The sequence below is a fragment of the Lontra canadensis genome, unplaced genomic scaffold, assembly GCF_010015895.1.
Source record: "Lontra canadensis isolate GAN:19392208 unplaced genomic scaffold, GSC_riverotter_1.0 scaffold20, whole genome shotgun sequence".
Taxonomy (NCBI): domain Eukaryota; kingdom Metazoa; phylum Chordata; class Mammalia; order Carnivora; family Mustelidae; genus Lontra; species Lontra canadensis.
Genome location: NW_022631014.1, coordinates 4,330,148 through 4,349,400, shown reverse-complemented (window position 1 = coordinate 4,349,400; position 19,253 = coordinate 4,330,148). Strand labels below are relative to the sequence as shown.

General features: G+C 37.2%; 1 protein-coding gene across 2 annotated transcripts in view; it reads left to right on the top strand.

The window, feature by feature from the left end:
* The window catches only part of ZNF385D (zinc finger protein 385D), an 889,426-nt gene extending 877,312 nt beyond the window's left edge, over positions 1 to 12,114 (top strand). For both annotated transcript variants that reach the window (XM_032860950.1, XM_032860951.1), the window contains 4 exons: positions 1,505 to 1,735; positions 8,610 to 8,788; positions 9,822 to 9,923; positions 11,805 to 12,114. In XM_032860950.1, the coding sequence (XP_032716841.1) occupies positions 1,505 to 1,735; positions 8,610 to 8,788; positions 9,822 to 9,923; positions 11,805 to 12,038 (746 nt within the window). In that variant the 3' untranslated portion in view covers positions 12,039 to 12,114. The remainder of the gene's footprint in view (positions 1 to 1,504; positions 1,736 to 8,609; positions 8,789 to 9,821; positions 9,924 to 11,804) is intronic.
* Positions 12,115 to 19,253: the final 7,139 nt, after the last annotated feature.

Here is a 19,253-nt window from a genome sequence, read left to right as displayed (position 1 = left end):
AACACTAAAGGAGGCTTACTTGATGATCTTAGTAGTTAAATAAGTGATTAAACATGTATGAAATGTCAGGCAAAGGAAATAAGATCCAGATGAATTGTTTTATACAACAGTCCTCAACAAGAGCCCATTTTTCTTCTTATTGACTAGTGTTTCTGATGCCATATTTGGGAAAGAAGCTATAACCAATCTCACCTAAACTCCCACCTTTATATCTGGATCAAAGGAGATATCCAAGTTAAAGGGGATGCTATAACTGCAATCAACTCTTGATAATGTGATCTAATAAGAATAAGCATTTATGAGGACAACATTTCATTGCAGGCAGACCACTGTCCCTTGTAACCACTGTCTAATTCATTTATTATGAACTTTTCACTGTGGCATTAATGACCATGGCAGCATCTGGAATGAAAAACACTTCCAAGAGCAGGTGTAGCTAGAGAGACAGCCTGGGAATATTTTGAATAGGAGGTTAATAACCAGCCAGCTGGGAGACACAAAGTAAATAGTAGAAAGGTAGGAAGGTTAGGAGCATTAGAGATCCTTTGCAATTTGTTATTGGATATCGCAAACATTGCTGATGGTAATTGGTAATTGTCATCTTCAGAATGGGAGCTGTGTATGCCCAAGTGAAGTCAGGATAAAGGACTTTTGCTTTAGAGCTTGACCTCTCCAGATTTAGAATCAGACTTTGGAGCCAGAAGGATTGTAGTGTTCCAGTACATCAACACTTCCGTGGTCATCAGACTCTTAGAATGATGATGTGACATTAACATGGGGCGACCAGTCTGTGAATTTCTTTTAGAGTGGCCATTGATGTTTGAAAACTACATAACAAACTTTCTGAACACAGCCTGGTACAGAGCATGCATTTAATAAATATTCCAGACCAGAGTTTTTTTTACCCAGCATTGAATATACAACTCTTTGTAAATAGGACAATGATTTTCTAAATCGTTGATCTGAACAAACCCTTATGTTATCAGGTTCCATTTTTTTTTTCCTTTCTTTGCCCAAGCCTATAGAAAATGATCAGTACTTATATTTTAATTAAAGAAATAAATGTAGAAGGAAAATAGAAATACGAGTAATAAAGAAAAATAAAAATTTCTTAAAAGTGTTTTTCCTCTATTTTTTAAAAAGCCATCTGTGTAGAAATAGAGGCATACAATGTACAAGGCATTGTAAAGACTATTTTACTAAGTCCATATGTTAACAAGAGAAATCTGTGAGTATGTTTATTTGCCCCACAGGAAAAAAAAATTGTAAGTGTATTTGGGTGTATTTTTCAGAATCTTCTGCATGTTTTTTTTATCAATATAGGCAACTACACGTGGCCATCTATGCAAATTTCTTCATGAGATGATTGACTCATAGTCGAGAGGTAGCAATTGCGGGCTGCTCTTATCATTATTAGCAGAATGTAATATTAGTGATACATTTCCAAATAGGGAAAGATAATAGCGCGGTTTTCCCCTTCTTTCCTGTGTTATTTTGAATGCAGACAGTACCGCAGGGACACCAGCAGTATCAACGACAACTGTGGAAATTCGCAAAAGCAGTGTTATGACAACTGAGATCACCTCCAAAGTGGAAAAAAGCCCCACGACAGCCAGTGGCAATAGCTCATGTCCTTCCACAGAGACTGAGGAAGAAAAGGCAAAACGGCTTCTTTACTGCTCGCTCTGCAAGGTTGCCGTCAACTCTGCCTCGCAGCTGGAGGCGCACAACAGTGGTGAGATGCAGTGATTTCTCTTCTGTCTCAACAGCTCTGCAATTATCCTCCTCTGAATGGATTAGATCGTTTGCAGCAGGGGACAAAGGGTGGTGGAAAACTGGCAATTATTACATGGAAGTCATCAACCATTAAAAATTAAAAATGACACGCAAAGTGTCATTTGCATGGGCACAAGAGAGGACTCGAGGGGCTCCTTAATGTGCTTGTGTTTACAGATGTATGTGTTTGTGTGTGTGTGTGTGTGTGCGCACGTGTGTTATTAAACGTTAGGAGATAAAATACAATGTAATTCTAAAGTATAAGCTTTGCATTTATTTGATTTTAAAACTGCTATGTACTCCCACACATTGGCTTCTAAATGACATTTTCTAAAGTTTTGTCAATAATATAGCTGCAAAATTATTTCCAAAACTCTATGTGCTTTTAGCTAAAACCTCTCCATAATGGTTTTTATGGCAAATGACGCTGTTTGGCATAAATCTATATCACCCGGACAATTAAATGTAAAATGTTTATTATGGGCAACCACTGAGGTGTGTTCTCTACATGTAATATTTTATTTACTCTTTGTGACAACCTAAAGATACTATTCTTGCTATTTGATTGAGGCTCAGGCCAGGCACATGACCAACTAAGTGGCTGAGCCATGATTTCAACTTAGGTCTTTCTAACTTAAACACTAAACTTGAATATATCATAATAGAACATACTAATAAGCCAGGATGAAATGCTTCCCAATATACTTCAATTCTATCCATCTATTGTATATCTACATCTATAGAAAGATATTATATAGGTATTTTATATCTATACCTATACCTATCTATCTGGATAAGTCGATGCAAAAAGAGAGCCCAGATCTATATATTTATATCTATATATCTAAATTATATATTTCTATCTATAATTAAATTATGTATAGATATATAGATACAGATAACTGATATATATCCTGCCCGAGATTTTAGACAGCCCTTTGGCCCTAGATTAGATTTCCTCTAAAAGGCTGGGTTCATTGCCAGAACCATGTCAGCAATCACAATAGGAACAGAATCATTTGTAAATCATACCCTGGGTTAATATTGCAGCTTTATGTTGTCTGTCACTGGCCAATCACTGTGCTGCACAGTAATGCTCAAGTATTTACTTCAGTATTCTACGGGAGTAATTGCAGATGGAGAGCAATTCCTTCAACACATCTCTTCGCCCCTGCATGCAACATTAGCTGTCGTCCGGGAGTTCATGAGTTCAGAGGCTGAGAAACACAGAAAAAGATCTGGCCCCAAGTCAGAATCTATACCGTGCAGACGTGCCTCATGTTTTACTCATGCAATTACATTATTCAGGGATGCCAGATAATTGGAGAGCAAAAACATCATTGAAAGTCCATTTATTTCTCAAGAATTCTTGATCATTCTGCATAGTGACAGAGAAACACATTCATTTTGAGGGGGGCCTCCGCTTTGACAGATAAACAAACCATACCTTTGAGGCTGGAGTTAATTTATCAAGAATTTGGATGTCCTTCCTGAATTCTTATCAGAAACATCTGATTAAGAAGCAAAGAATTCTTTGTTATTTCATTATGTCATATCAGGTCAACATTTTTCATACTCCAATTCTATAATCCTTATCTCTGCTTTGTGTATGGGAAATACCCATAAAGCTTTAAAAGCACATTCACCCATATCACTTTCAGATATATATTATTCCCTATACCCAGGGATTCTGATTTATTATATATCCAGGCCTGGAAGTGACAGTGTTTGGGAAAAGAAAAGAAGCAAAAACAAAAAACCTCACAATGTTGTGCAGGCAGAGCTGAGAACTACTGGAACCATCTTATCTGAGAGTTTAAGGTGGTAAATGCGTGTAACCTTATAGGAATCCCTTTATAGGGCTGTCCCCTCCAAACCTTCAGTCCGATCAGTGAACTATAACCTCCCCCCTTCTGCCTAAGCTTGGTTTCTTTATCCCTGCATTTCCCTTCCTACATCAGAGATTTTTTTCCAGGGTCCAGGCCCGGTGCTTATTTTCGGCCTCCCACGAGACTTGCACTAGCCAGTTGGGCCAGAACTGGAGGTGGCCAAGGAAGAAGAGAAGATACACATGTAGATTCTCTTTAATCTCCTCTGTGCACCATTTTTGATCTGCAAATCAGCTCTCTTTTGTAACTGAAGCAGCGGAGGGCAGTTCATTGTGTCTGGGATGTCCTCTACCTGTGGATGGTGAATGCCGTCATTTCCACAGTCAGACAACTGCCCCTCGTGCCCTGGTTCCTGCATCTTTGCCTTCAGATCCCATGTGGGGAAACCCAGGGGAGGGGGATGTAAAGGAGAGGGGATCTCTGTAGGCTCACTCGCCTGCCACAAAAAGAGTAGCTGTTGTAGGAATCATCCAAAGATTAGTGTGGCGTGTTTTAGTTTGGGTTCCATGAGAAGCAGACTCTGAGACCAGGATTTGAGAGCAAATGGCTTTTAGGCAAGGCCAAGGGCATGGGGAAGGAAGTGGGAAGGGGGAACAGGGAAGGGAAGCGGCCAGCGACCTGTGCATCACTAGGCAATTACCAACGTGGGCAACTGGACTTGCCGAACAAAGCCGTGACACCACAGGCCTCCCACTGCATTTCACTGTTTTAAACATAAAAATGTCCAGTGGTCACATAGAATGACAGAATGGAGTTAGCTCAAATTCTGTCACTTCATCTTTATAATCAAGGTGTTATCATCTCATTGTTCACTTATGATCTATTGTTTACATTAAAAATATAGAGTACCACCAGGGCCAAAGACATGAACTGCAGCCCTTGTGAGCTTGAATGATTTCAAACAGTTAGGGAATCACTAATGAAACAGGAGACTGTAGCCAAATTCCTGTGTGTCTGTGGCCCACGATATAATGGAGAGGTCTACCCATTTATTTCCATGTAACATATGATGTTTAGTATAGGGTAAGTTAGACAATGGGGTAAATTAATATATGCTAAAATCTCAACAGGAAAAACACTGCTTGTTTAGGATATAGACAAATTGTGTTCTAGGACACAGTCCTTTATCATGGACGTCGGTTAGAGTTGCCAGTTCATGGTGAAGGTGGAAAGTAGACTGTCTGTTTTAGTCCATTTAATTATTTTCTAGTTCTCTTTCATGGATCCCTGTATTACCTGTACCCACAGCAGACCACAGTCACTGCCTGTGGGCTCTACTGCCCCCACATTCACCCCCCCCACCTCCCCTGTATCATTAACAGTTCTCTGCTTGCTTTCAGAGCGAGATATTAGGAAACCACTGTGAAGATTGTGCTTTTTTCAGGGAACTCGGTTTGAAGACCAATTTTGTTCAGAAACAACCAGACTGTAGGGTGGGGAGATGTGTCCTTTGCATCTAAATTGTAATTCTAAGTATTTCTCTCCCTTTTTTTCCCCTTCCATATGTATGGAATAAGGTCTTTAGCTCTCAATGTAGAGTTATACATTTATGGTTTTTCTTTTTAATCGTAAACCAATTTTGAGATTATAGCTCCCATTGCACACAACCTCTTGTATGTCACAATGGAATGAGCTAGAACCGATCAGACCATTTTTACCTCAGATCCAGAAATAACAATTCGGTGTGAACCTGGGAAAGTCGACTGTTCTCTTTGGACCTCTCTCCCTCTCTCTTTAATGGTGCTAAGAAGCCCTATGGCACCTTGTAAGGATGAATCATTATGGCACGATTATTAGTGTGACCACAGTTGCTGCTAGCATTATTTGGGGATCGGTTGTGTTATTTCATTTGCTTTCTCTTTTATTTTTCACTGAATTTGCAGTTAATGGATTTATATTCCATAACATTGGAATGCAGGATTTAAATATGAGCATTCCTGCTTTGCGTTTTTTTTTAAGAATTTGAGAGAAGTAGATATCATAGCTTACTAGCATGATTCACAAAACAGTCTAAGAATGTTTAAAACAACTTAAGAGGACATACTCTTTTCAAAAGATCTGGAAGTCTCCTTTTAGTTGTATGTTATAGACACAGATAATACAAAAAAAAAATTGTCTTTTTCTTGAAAGAAATCTCCCCAAAACATTCTACTAAGTAATGCTTTGCTTAGCTGATTTTGATGGTTTTCTCTACGTAATTAAAAACCTTTAAAATGTTTTATAGTTAGTGCTTATTACGAATTTGGGTAAGTTTTTCTGGCAATAACTTGAAGTGGTAACATTTGATAATTTTCATTAGGCTCGTTTGAGTTTTCTATTCCTAGACAGGGCTTATTCTATCCCTCACTAAGTTTTAATATACAGAAAAGGCACTTATCAAAGGATAGACTTTACTGACTTTTAGAGATTTCTAAATTTTTGCTTAAACAAAACCGACACTGTTAAGAAGGAGAAGAGAACTAAAATTTACTGAGAGCTCATGGAAGTGCCAAAAGTAATCCTTAGAACAATAAATACATTTCATGTAACACTTCAGTAGAGCAAATAATTTCCTCTTCCACAGCTGAGGACACTGAAGCACAAAGAAATGTAAACCACACAGCTAATGGAGGCAAACCCCGCTCCTACCATGCCAGAGTCGGAGTCCACAATGCTCTTGACAAATACGTGTTCATTGCTCTTTATTCATACCCAATACTTGAGCTGTATCTCCTGTGGGTCAGGCACTAAGAATACAGGATGAGCAAACCCCTGGAGTTGCCTTCAAGAAGCCCATGTCTAATTCGTGCTTCTGTGTTCAGGAAGAGAATTAGGTAAAGACTTGTTTCATCAAGACATCCGTTTCACGTTTCAAGTGAGAAATTCATTTAAGCCAGTCAGCTGTGGTCAGTGTTCATGGCCTTATTATTATTAAGGTCCAAAGATTATCTGCCACTCCTATTCAGCTTCTTCCAGGGTAACGGTAAGCCTCCCAATTACAGAAGATATTGCGTGGGTCAGGACTCCCTCTAGACAGTCAGAATAAGAGCCGCTCTCCTACTGACTGCTTCCTAAGCATTGATAAGCCAAACCAGCCCAGGAATGCTTCTCACTTTGACTGAAGAAGCTGTATGGAAAAGAAGTATTTTGATAAAATCACCTGTTTGGATAAAAAAGATTGGACAACCATCTAGACACACACACACACACACACACACACACACACACACACAGTGAGACAAAGGAAAAATATATATATATAAAATATATATATACATTTTACTCTGCAAATGGTGTAAGTCAGTGTATGGTGAAACAATGCTCTAGGTTTTGTATATATATTTGTATATATATACACATATATATATGTGTATATATATATTTGTGTACATATATATATTTGTATATATATGTATATATATATTGGTGTGTATATATATATATTTATATATATATATGTATATATATATATATATTTGTATATAGATCTTGCTCCCTAGAGCATTGTTTTGCCATACATTGACTTACACCATCTGCAGAGCAAAATGTATTTGTGTCTATTTTGCAAAGGGCGGGTGGAGGGGGCTTGCAAACTTAAAGGGAAAAGCAGAGAGGCCTCCCCACCAGCTCCACATTTCAAGTTCTCCAGTCTACTTACAATGTGTCAACCTTTTTCTCTTTCCTTCATATGTTGGGATATGAACATTTTCATAGATGTGCATAAGAATACAACCTTCAACGTGGGGAATCTATGTTGTAAGAATATACCTTTTTTAATATAGGATTTGGTAAAGTTGCAATCATTCTAAAAGAGAGAAACGCGACTGTGAACCTGTTTCTTGTATTCATCACCTCTTATTTAAGGCGATGGTCATTGGCACTGACCTAGTGTCCCCCTCAATGTGTTTTCCTCATTGATAGTAATGGTTCTGGAAGGCTGGTCCAGGAATCCAGAAAATTGAGAATCTTATTTTTTATGCCTCTAGAACTGATAACAATCTAATAAACACAAGTAGGAAAGAGAAACCACTGAAAAAAAAAGGGTTTAATGGCAGAAAGGACATAAATGATGATGAGAGAAAATTTCATAGCAAAACCATATGGCTAAGTGATAAAAATAAAGAATAGTTATCAACACGAAGAAAAAGAAAATTGTGAACAAAATTTTGAGAGAAGCTCCCATTCATAAACTACCAGGCTAAAAAAAATCAAAAACAAAAAAACAAAAAACCAAACAAGTGTTAATAATGGGAGTTACACTCGGAATGAGTGAGAGTCCAGAGATGTTTATCGGTTTATTAAAAAGAAGCTTTTGTGTATAGTGTAACTGCTTAGCCTTTCACCGCTTATCTTCTTGGTCATTTGTTTTTACATTTGAAATTGAGTTATGACCAATCAGTTTGGGCTTTACTATCCTAATGGAGCTGGTTTTTTTTTTTTGTTTTTTTTTTCAGCCATCAAGATCTTTATACTCTTCCTCTTCCTTTTTGAACCTAAAACACATAGCCAAGAAAGCTTGTTTGTATTCTGTTTAGAAATTGGGTCTTTAATTAGTGCCACTTCTGTAAACACACCATGTTTAAGCTGATTACATTTGTTACACATCACCTCCAACTATACCTTGAGCAACTAAATCACTCTTCCTCATCTGCTATCATTTATGTCTTATTAGCATCGGAGGAAGTGCAACAAAGTCACACCCATTTAATTTCATCTAGGGACTCTGGAGTGTAGGTGTTCTGTTAATGGTGCTGGTTTGATATGTGGGACATTGTAAAAACATGAGCAATTAATTATGTAAGGTGGTCAGAGCTCACTGTCTTCTAAGTTAAGCATATCTCAGTCATAATCCCTGCAAGAACTGCTCTAAAACTAGGCATCACATTTTGTTACTGTATCATTTCCTAAAGGCACATACTAGCTAAGATTAATTTTTCTTTCTTTTTTCCTGAATCTTCCTGGCAGGTACTAAGCACAAAACCATGCTAGAAGCTCGGAATGGAAGCGGGACTATCAAAGCCTTTCCTAGGGCAGGCGTGAAAGGCAAAGGACCAGTTAATAAGGGAAACACAGGTCTGCAAAACAAAACGTTTCACTGTGAAATCTGTGATGTGCACGTCAACTCGGAAACACAACTTAAACAGGTAGACAGCGCATATTCTAGAAATGAAAACAGATAGGGGACATCCTGATAAGCAAATGTGTGTGCTTCCTTTGTTCCCTTTCTTTCCTGTTTTCCTCTCCCTCCCATCCATCCATCCATCCATCCACTTATCTTCTACTCACTGCCTTTATTTATTTATGCCTAGTTTAGTTGCCAAGGAAATAGTAAAATGTAATATTTTCTAAGTCCTTTCAGAAAATGTCTGAAGGGAGTTTGTACTATTCTTTTTTCTGAAGAGTGGGAGGAAAAGGAGTATTAGATCTTTTCTCTGCCAGGTTTCCCACTCAAAAGTGTTGATTTTCTTGAAAGGTCGAATTGCAATGTTCCATTTTTACTTGTTTAGATATTTACATGTTACAACTAATTTTATACTGTTCTATTCTTTAATTTTATGTACTTTATTACATAGTGTTGTACTGTATTGCTAAATCCTGCAGCCACCTGCTAAAGGGATGACTAATCCTATTGCATTCACTTTTACTGTGCATAGCCCTCCAAAGTGATCAGTTAGACATTGCCAACTAAAGGCCCAGCCCTCATATTGTGTTGTATTTTATATGCATGTGTGCAATATTGTGCTCATTTTATGCACCTTCATTATTTATCTTTAGAATTTAAGGGGCTGACATTTGGCTGTACAAATGTGAGGGTAAATACAGTATGGAAATAAATTCATGCCTGCCTGGGCATCTTTGTTTATTTGCACATAAAATTCCTTTAGACATTCCTTTCCTTTGTACACTTTTAAAAAAGGAGATCTGCGCAGCGATAAAGAGAAAGGCTGGGAAAACGAAGAGCCTTCTATTTGTTAAAAATATACTAAAAGAGATAACATAAAAATATATATCCTCAAGCCATCAGAACCCAAGGACAAAAGTGCATTGCTCTTTTGTTTTTGTCTCTGCAACTTGTATGAAATAACTAATCCTCTTCCTCAGGTTAAAACAGTATTTTTGAGGGGGGGGTTGGGGATTTTTTTTTAAAACACTGTCATTTTTAATTGTTTTTAATAGCACATTAGCAGTAGAAGGCACAAAGACAGAGCTGCTGGGAAGCCCCCGAAACCTAAATACAGTCCTTACAACAAACTACAGAAGGCAGCACATCCTCTGGGGGTAAGTGTCATCATTGATTCCCAATCAACAGTGATCTTGAATGTCCCACTGTCTGATGAACTTGATTTTTTTGTTGTTGTTGTCAATTATTAAGTGAAATAAATGGAAGGTACCTTAGTCATGAGGAACAGTTGATTGGAAAGTCCCAACCCCCACTCCAACAATAGAATTATAGGTTTTGTGAGTTGTGTGGGTGGTTTGCCACGTTTAGCCACAGTCTGGTAGCTGTATCTTTTGGAGTTGGGCTCTGGTTAATGACAGAGCATGTGGAAGGGAGTAAAGCCAAACTTTTGAGTCAAGTAAGTGATATCATGATATCTGGTCTTGCTGTCAGTGGATAATTTTAGGAAAGTTCAGTGAAAAAGAAGTTCTCGCCTCTCTTTTTTAATATCTTCAAGGGACAAAGCACTGGTGTTTTTGATACCCTCAACAGTTTTGGATTTTGAATAGCATGGTCTCAAGGGCATGACTGATTTTATTTAATTATTACACCAAGAATAATATCTGAGGCCTGGGGAAATTCTTCCTGGGAGATGCCTTCTTTCCATTACCCCAAATACACCTTTAGATTAGTGAACATACGAGTATAAATGTCCTGACCTGGATTTTTTTTTTTAGGAATTTAAGGGAAATCTGTGAAACCTGACAATCTCAAGCTAATATTTATGACCACGTGTGTGTGTATGTGGGGGGTTGTTGTTTCTTGTTTTTGTTTTCCTGGTTGAATTGACCATAGCTTTCATCAGGGAGACCCAGGGCTCAATGAAAAGTTAAGAACAACTGATCTATATAGCATGTGCTGAATTGTGCATTTTGAAATCTGTTTTCTTCAAAATAGATCTTATTAATAATCGGTGCTACTGTGTGCTGCTGGCACGCGAAAATATAGTTAAAGGAAAACTGCAATCATCTATTATGAGACCTCAGTAGGAGTTGACCCAATTAATTTAGTAGCATCACCCATTTTTATGCAAATGAAGTCACTCTACTCTTTTGTACAGAAGCAATTTTAGCTGCATTGAAAGGCTGTGAATTCTGCACAGAGCTGATGTTTCAGCACCACTAGTCATAACTTTGAGTGCTATTTCTGACCAGCATAGATGCAGCTTTCAACAATCAAGTGAATGGTTCTTAAATAAACAGGGAAGTCAAATTGTGTTAATGTCACCATCCAAAACCTCCTTCCTAGCTCTCACTGTGTTACTGTTTCCATAAATGGGAACATTCTGTGAGAACAGCCATCTTACTAATGCTACTAGCCAAAGAATGAACTGGTTTTGTAGAGTAGGATTGAGAGAATATTGTTACCATTTGCACAAAAAGGAAGCACAAAATGGCACATTTTGGGGGGAGGTAAGTTTGGGGGGAGGCAAGTTTCACCTTGAAAGTGAAATTTTGTTATTTTTATTTCTCTTCATTAATACCTCACACCTTGCTGGGCTCCCCAGTTTATACACTTGGATAGCTTATTAGTAGCTGTCAGCATTAATAAATCTCTCTTTTAAAATATCAATTCCGTGACAGTTCATGTGTGTGTGTACAGTGGAGCAAAAATTCCATACTTTCTTCCTTAACATGAATACTTTCCTCAGGTGGTATATTTATGAAGAAAAATAAAATAAGGTTGCTGAGTACTTTTCTGGACCAACAGTCTAAGCTGGCCATCTTCAAGTGCTCTTCCAGCTCTTTCAAAGGAAAGATGTTCTACACTTTCCGTTATTCTTATTGACCTTCCCAAGTGTGATTTTTATCTTTGTAGTTGCTTCCTGCTACATTTTAAAAGCTGCCCATCATTCTGGATTCTATGGGTAGATGCCCAAACTCCTGTCCTTCTGTCTTTTTTTTTTTTTTCCTCTCTCTCTCTCTCTCTCTCCCTTGCAGGTAAAATTAGTATTTTCAAAAGAACCTTCAAAGCCATTGGCTCCACGAATTCTACCAAACCCACTGGCAGCAGCAGCAGCTGCTGCTGCAGTGGCGGTGAACTCCCCCTTCAGTCTCCGAACTGCTCCAGCGGCCACACTGTTCCAGACCTCGGCACTCCCGCCAGCACTCCTGCGGCCAGCTCCCGGACCTATTCGGACCGCCCACACTCCTGTGCTGTTTGCTCCTTACTGAGTTCCAAATGGGAGTACTTGTACTGCAATAATTTTTCAAAAAACAAACAAAAAACAACAACAAAAAAAAAAAACAAAAGAGAACTATGCAGTGTTTATTTATAGTTTAAAGTCTATCTGAAGAGCCAGGTCTTTTGATAGTGAATAAAAAATTATTTTAAAAAAAAAAAAAAAAAAAGAGGGAGGCTTAGGGGTGGGAGGGGTGGGGTGGTATTTTCTCCAAATTAAAGCATTCCTCTTGAACACTGATTGTTTTAGAAGTGATCTCCAGCATTGACTTGTAGTGGTATCTAGAATTTCTGAAGCCTTCGTGACTGTGCTTTTGGGCACCTATTTCCCTCTGCATTGTCTTTCCTGCTTTATGAAACAGCTATACATTGTAAGGGCATTAACTGGTTCCAATGTATATATATAATAATTTACTCAGTAGATTAAGATAATATGAAAAAAGAAAAACAAAAAACAAAACAAAAAAGAAAAAAAAACAAAAACAAAAACAAAAGCAACACTGTGAATAGTAGTACCCGTGCTGGTCCTCTTGCTATGACAGCAATTACTGGGTATTTATCCCAACAAAAGTAGATACAGTAGATGTCTTGTAAACAATAGTGCTGTGTCTCACTCTATGCCACTAGGTTATAAAGAATTGCAAAAGGTAGAATGAACAACTATTTCATGCCGGTAAGCAGCCAAACGATACACAAACATCAGAGGGTTCTGCGGAGGTCTTCCTGGTCCATATTCTCTCCCCCCATCCAGCTTGTAGGTGACTTTAAGTTGAAGACAAGAGAGCAGGGCTTAAGCATAGAGGTGGGGGAGATATTAATAAAGGTCATTTCTTACAAAGTACTTTTTCCTCCCCCTGAAGCAGTGTTGCTGGAAAGAGGGAAAGAAAGTTTTGTAATGAAACTGTATCTGAAAACAGGTAAACCCGTGCATTGTGGGTGTTTAGAAAGAAATCAGTTCAACTGTTCTGCTTAGTGGATAAGAAATGATCATAACCTAAGATGATTGTGCAAAGTAAAGATTTTTCATGTTAGTACATATCCAAAAAAAAAAAAAACACAAAAAACAGAGAATATTGCATCCCTGCAATATCCCCTTTATATCATACCAGTAAGATTATCTCTTAGGCAAAGGTTTCTGCTTTGAACTTGATGGTAGATGTTAGCTATTGTGGGCTTTTTCTTGTTTCTTTTTTAGATTTCCTACTGATATGATATGAACAATTAATATATACTTAAACACTAGTAAAACAAGAAAAATGAATCTGAGGTGATTGCAGACCGAGGATATAGTGTTGAAAAAATTCTGGTAAGATGCACTTGACCATGATTTCTCTAGTGGAGTTATGAAATACTGGCAGCCTTTGATAGTCACCAAAAGGCTGAAAGGAGTTGATGTTTTACCTTTAAAACAAGATTTATCAGGGGTATATATAAATATATGTATATTGTATATATGTTAGAAAGATTAAGAGAATAACTTATAAAAAGAAATTCTATATAAAATAATTATATAACCATCCCATGTTACATGTTATCATTAAGTTGGTAACAAATGGCATAAAAATAGCTGTGCCTTTAATTTGTGATAAAGGCTATTTGCTTTTTCCCATAGAAAGCTAACATATACCTATCACTATGATGGGGTTCGATGCAGCCAGTCTGTTGCATTAAGAACAAGGACACTCAAACTTAGAACAATGTTAAAACATGTACAAATCAACCCTACATGATTTAGGTTTAGAGAAAAAAAATATTTTTGAAAAGGTTTTGTAAAGACTATTTAAATCTATAGGGAAGGGCTGGGTATAGCCTTCCTGAAACTGCTCTTATCTAAACTGTAGTAACCTTTTTGAGAGGTACAAAGATTCCAGATGAAACCATTTGAGAGATAGGTATATAGCATTTGTCATTTTATATTTGAGAAACACCCATAGCGTGCTTGGTGCTCAACACTGAACATGGTCTTTGGAGTTCTCCACCACCTAGCTGTAGACATTTGTCATATAAACATATCTTTAAAACAGTTGGCTTTATACATCTTTTGTTAAACAATCAACAAAGTAAGGAAGGAAGGAAGGATAGAAGGAAGGAAGAAAAGGGAAGATGGCAGGTAGATAAGCTAGACAAAAGACAAAAGTTATTTCATTGGTCTTTGGTAAAAAGAATTTCAAACCACACATCTCTGGTTAAACATGTTGGTTAGTATTAAAATTTGTTTTTTGAGAGTATCCGGTGATTAATGTTTACTAACGCCTCTACTCCCTGATCTTAGCAAGTGTTTCCTTTTTTTCCACACACACCATCTACTGGTTCAGCCAGACGGAAAGTCGCTCATGAGTTTGTTGTTTGGGGCTCTGTCTATATCCCGTGTGACCAGCTTCTAAAGAATTTGAACTTTAGTTGCCTTGTTCTGGTTTGTCAAATAGTTTGATCTTTCACTGTAACTTAGCCTGAATCCTTACCCAGCAACCTTTACACCTGATAAAACCTCTTTCTGTTGGAGAACTTAATGTTAATTGATGCAATCTCACTACGACGTGCTTTTGCTGTTCTTCCCCATTTTCACCAAAGTGAATCAGCCAGTCCACTAGAAGTCAGGGCCTTTGGGATGCAAAGAGTCCTGGATCACAAGGTGTTACTAACTTTAATGATTTGCTGGGAACAAACAAATCAGCCATATTTTCTCCATCAGCCATATGAGAAAACTCAGAAATACCTAAATCCCTTCTGCCTCACTTCGCTATGGAACCATTTTTGTTTAAATGGTCTCTTAAATTGGAGTTGTAATCATCAGTTGTCTTTTCCTCACTACCTAATAAAGGATGAAGCCTAACTATGGAACTTACAGTGGCCTTTCTGTGAATTGCTTCCCTCCACTCCACGTTATTTATCAACACCAGATTAACATCCATTACGGTTCAGACTGCTATAAAGCCCTATCCTTTCCCTTAGGGAACTTTTTTCATGAATAAAGATCAATAATTCAGATTGGTCAGCACTGGTGCTCTGAAAATCCCCAAAGGTGGTCTGACTTTATGGTTACATATCCCTTCCCACGCATCACACCCATGGCAAGGAAGTGATAGGGAAAGCATCTCCAATTTCATTTGAAACAGATATAAATGCATTGCAAGAGCCAGATGCCTCTGGAAAAAGCATTGCTGCCCCTCATCCAGATCATCCAGACAAATGGGAAACAGTCGTTGGGGAGGTACTGTATTTCTCTCTTGAGAAAACAGGTGATTACACATGACAAATTGCTCCTATCACTGGTCCTAATCTTTGAAGAGTGGTGGTTCTATTCACATAAGCAAACACAGTTGGCTTTTGGCAATTTATGTCATCCCTGCCGCATCTGTAACGATTGCAATCTTAAGGAACTATTAGGCTTCCCTTCACCTATTGCAATAATTCATGCCATTATCATCAGAGCTATAATTTGGTTTTCTTTGAAAGGTGCTACGTATTTTACTGCCAGAGAACTATTTAACCAAGAGAGTGTTCATACTCACTTGCAAGTTAAAAGACCAGGAAATCATAAAGTGAAAAAATTAATAGACAACAAGGCTTTTTAAAATAGGATTATTCAAATTTATTGTGGATGTTCCCATATAAGTTTCTAAGGCACAAGACCAATACATAGCACACGTGGCATTAAATTTCACCTATGATTAAATTTTAAATACTTTGACCCCATTCCCGTGTAATGGTCAACTTTCCTGAAGAAATCAGATCACAAAGCTAAATGATTCAAGTGGTGTAGAGGCCTCTTCCTTCAAATACGAATTAATATAGAGGACTACCTTTCTATACATTAGCATGGATGACATTACATTAATAACTATTTATATAAGGGAAAGCATCATAAAGTGGTGGGGAAAACAATGAGCTGAAAGAAGTAAAATTTTATTGTTGACTTTATCTCTGACCAGCAGGATAATAATTAGTCAACTAATGCTTTGTCCTCAAATTTTTTGTCAGTAATATGGCTGAGCTGGTTTACTATATCAGCATTAAAAGACCACTTCTCACATTCTGTCAAAAATAAAATTGCTTTCTTGTCATGAACCATGGAGCTACTTAAATATTTGCAAATGTCGGGAGATGTGTTCTGTATTTCCCTCCCTCCTGAGTATACATCACACTGTAGGCCTCTCATCTAATCAGAGTGTAGACTTCAACTATTATCAGAGGAGTTGCTAATTCACACTGGACTTTTCACAAAGTCATAAAGGATGCAATCTTTTCTCAATCTAGAATATCATAATTTTTGAACAAAACAAACTCCAATCTTTTTCTCAATCCAGAATATCATAATTTTTGAACAAAACAAACTCCAAAAGGAAGTTGTCCATGTGAGTATGGAAGGGAGTGACAACTAAATGCCTCATCCTTATTTCTTTTGTTGTGTTTTCTGTCTTCAGCAGAAAGGGTCTCCCCATCACTAATTCTACCCTGGGTTTGCATGTGTTTTAACTAATGGGTATCTTACTAAGACCACTTTGTCCACAGTCAAAGGGTATCAGTGATGCTCTCATCATTGTTACAGCAAGAATTATTTGAGCTGCGTCCTGACAGTGAATGTTTTCCATATGATTTCTGTAGGTTTTCACTAAAAGGGTGGATTTATTTCTAGAGTATCTCTTCTGCTCTTTATATGGCATGCTTTAATAATGACAGAGGCTACCACCAGGAAGTGAAATGGATCACTTATAAGACACATCTTCCTTGTCTACTTATTAGGTCTACTTATTAGTTCTGAGAGTGGTGTCAGGGCTTTCAATGAAAGATGATATGTTGATATATCATCCTCAACTGGCCTACAGGGCTGTTACTTTCAGGAATGGGTTTATAGCTTACCAGAATTATGAAAGTTAATGGAAGGCAAGGTCAGCCCTGGAAAAACCTCCTATGTGCTACTCTCTTTAGAAGTCCAAGCAGGTTACAGAACATCACAGGGTTTGAAGAATTCCTTGGCTTGCCCAGGTGTGAAAGGACCAAGAACTACCTTCAGTCTGATCACCTTTTTCCTGTTTCCAGTGACGGAAAGCCATCTGTCTTAGGTGGTCAAGTTGACTCTACAAATGGCCAAAATGCATTTCAGGTCAAACCTGATGATTAATATGCATGATCTAGTGGAACATCTTTGAGTTTGGTCAAGTTTACTAAAACCACCAAGAATGGAGTCATGTTCTTTTCATGACTGCTAAGTCAACTCTAAAAGTAATTTCCAAAGAGAAGGGCTAAAATGGTTTATAAGAAAAAGAGTTGAAAATGAACAATTCTAAGCTTTATGTGTGGGTTTATATACACATGAAGTGATAGAGTTTATTCTTTTATGAAGCCATGGAAATATCTCCCCCCCGCCCAGTGATAAAGTTGGTTTCATTTTAAGAAGAGAAACTCTATTTTCACATTTGGGAATCTTAATAAACTTAGGGCATTGGAGAAGTTGACAAGTAGATATAACGTCAAGGTACTATGCTCTCTACTAACGTCATTATGCTAGAAGATTGAGTTGGATAATGCAATTGTAACATTTCATACAAGCTACTGACTTCCAATATAGAAGTTGAGCCTTTATCAAATCTTCTTTAAATCCAGGTACTGTGAAAGACATGGTAAAACAGGGCTAAAGAAAATTAGCAAGGAGATAGTCCTTTATTGGGGGCCTAGATTGTATTTTTTTCCATGTGAGGCTTTGTTAAAGTCATTTGGCCATTTGATTATCTAAATCTAGTAAAATATAAATCTACTGGGACACATGTTATGGCATCTTTAAGCCATGGTAGAAATGAATGGAATTTTATTAACTAAAAATAACAATGTGGGTTTTATTGGATACTTCTCAACTCAATTTAAAATATATCATTGTATAATTTCAGCATAGGACACCAGGGCGAGACAAGGCCAATATTGGGTAAAGACCCTCCACTAAATGTTTTGTGACTATCACGACCGTGAGTTAATATTGTTAGATAGAGAAAAGAAATAAAGGTCTTGAGATTCTGGAAAGTTTAGCTTTCATGAAATAGTCAAGAAGAATTTCCTGAGATGACATCTGTTCTTTAAAGTGATTATGAAAAAAAAAAAAATGTGTGGAAGTGGTGGATTTTGCAGAAAAGCCTTGCCGCAAAGGGATCTAGGCATAAGATTGATCATCACAGAACAGTGGGCATGTTTTCTGGCTTCAACACCAATTATCTATGAGGAAACTGGGCCAACTTGCTTGGTATTTTGATGACTCGCTTCTGAAAAAAAATTAAGAGTAACAATGTGACTACAAAGTTATGCTGAAAAAAAAGTAAAAGCTGAATTTAGTAAACGCAAGTCACTTGCCTCTCAAAATTGGTTCCAAAATCTAAGCCTAATTTCTATAAATTTCAGAAAGTTGTTTTAAAATACATCTTATACTGACAGTGTTCATATTCCTACATATTTAAAGTAGAACTGATCTGATGCCAAACCGATGTCATTTGTAGCTATGTTAGACCCTCAATTTTGTCCTGAAAAAAAAAAAATAAGTGAATGATTTTATTTAAGATATCTAGTCTTAAACACACATGGAACTCTGTGCTAAGAATACTGTTTTTCCTGAGAAATTTGTTGGTCAGTTTTTTTTCCTTTCGTCAGTCAAAATATTATGTCAGTTCAACTAAGTTTTCCTTACATATAGTCCATCATTTCTGCTAATAATATTTAATTTACTGGAATTTCACAATTACTTTTAAATTGCCTCCTAAGAGGTCAAAGAAAAATTTATTATTAGCTGATACATGATGAGATATTCAACTCTCATGCAAACTGGAGTATTGGTGATTTTTAAGTAGTTATTCTTAATAATAGAATGTTAAACAGACTCTATCAAATAAATTGAGTGATGACTATGCCTATTTATTGACAGCCAATTCAAGCCTTAGTCTCAGGTTCTAAAAATAGCTAATCCGCATGCATTTAGTGACCACACACTGAAGGCAGTATTTGTTTTTGACAACCAGACTTCTGATTGGAAACTTTGAGATTAACATTCAAAAAAATTGAATAAAATTTTGAAATTTTAAAAATAGGTCATGACTTGTCCTACTTTTCTGTAACCTTGCAAAAAAAGTACATAGGGGAAAATAATATGTGATTTTTTTTTCACCTTCTATTCTCATAGTTTAGAAAATATAGGCAGGCCTTCATCCACTATCAACCACTTGGCAAAA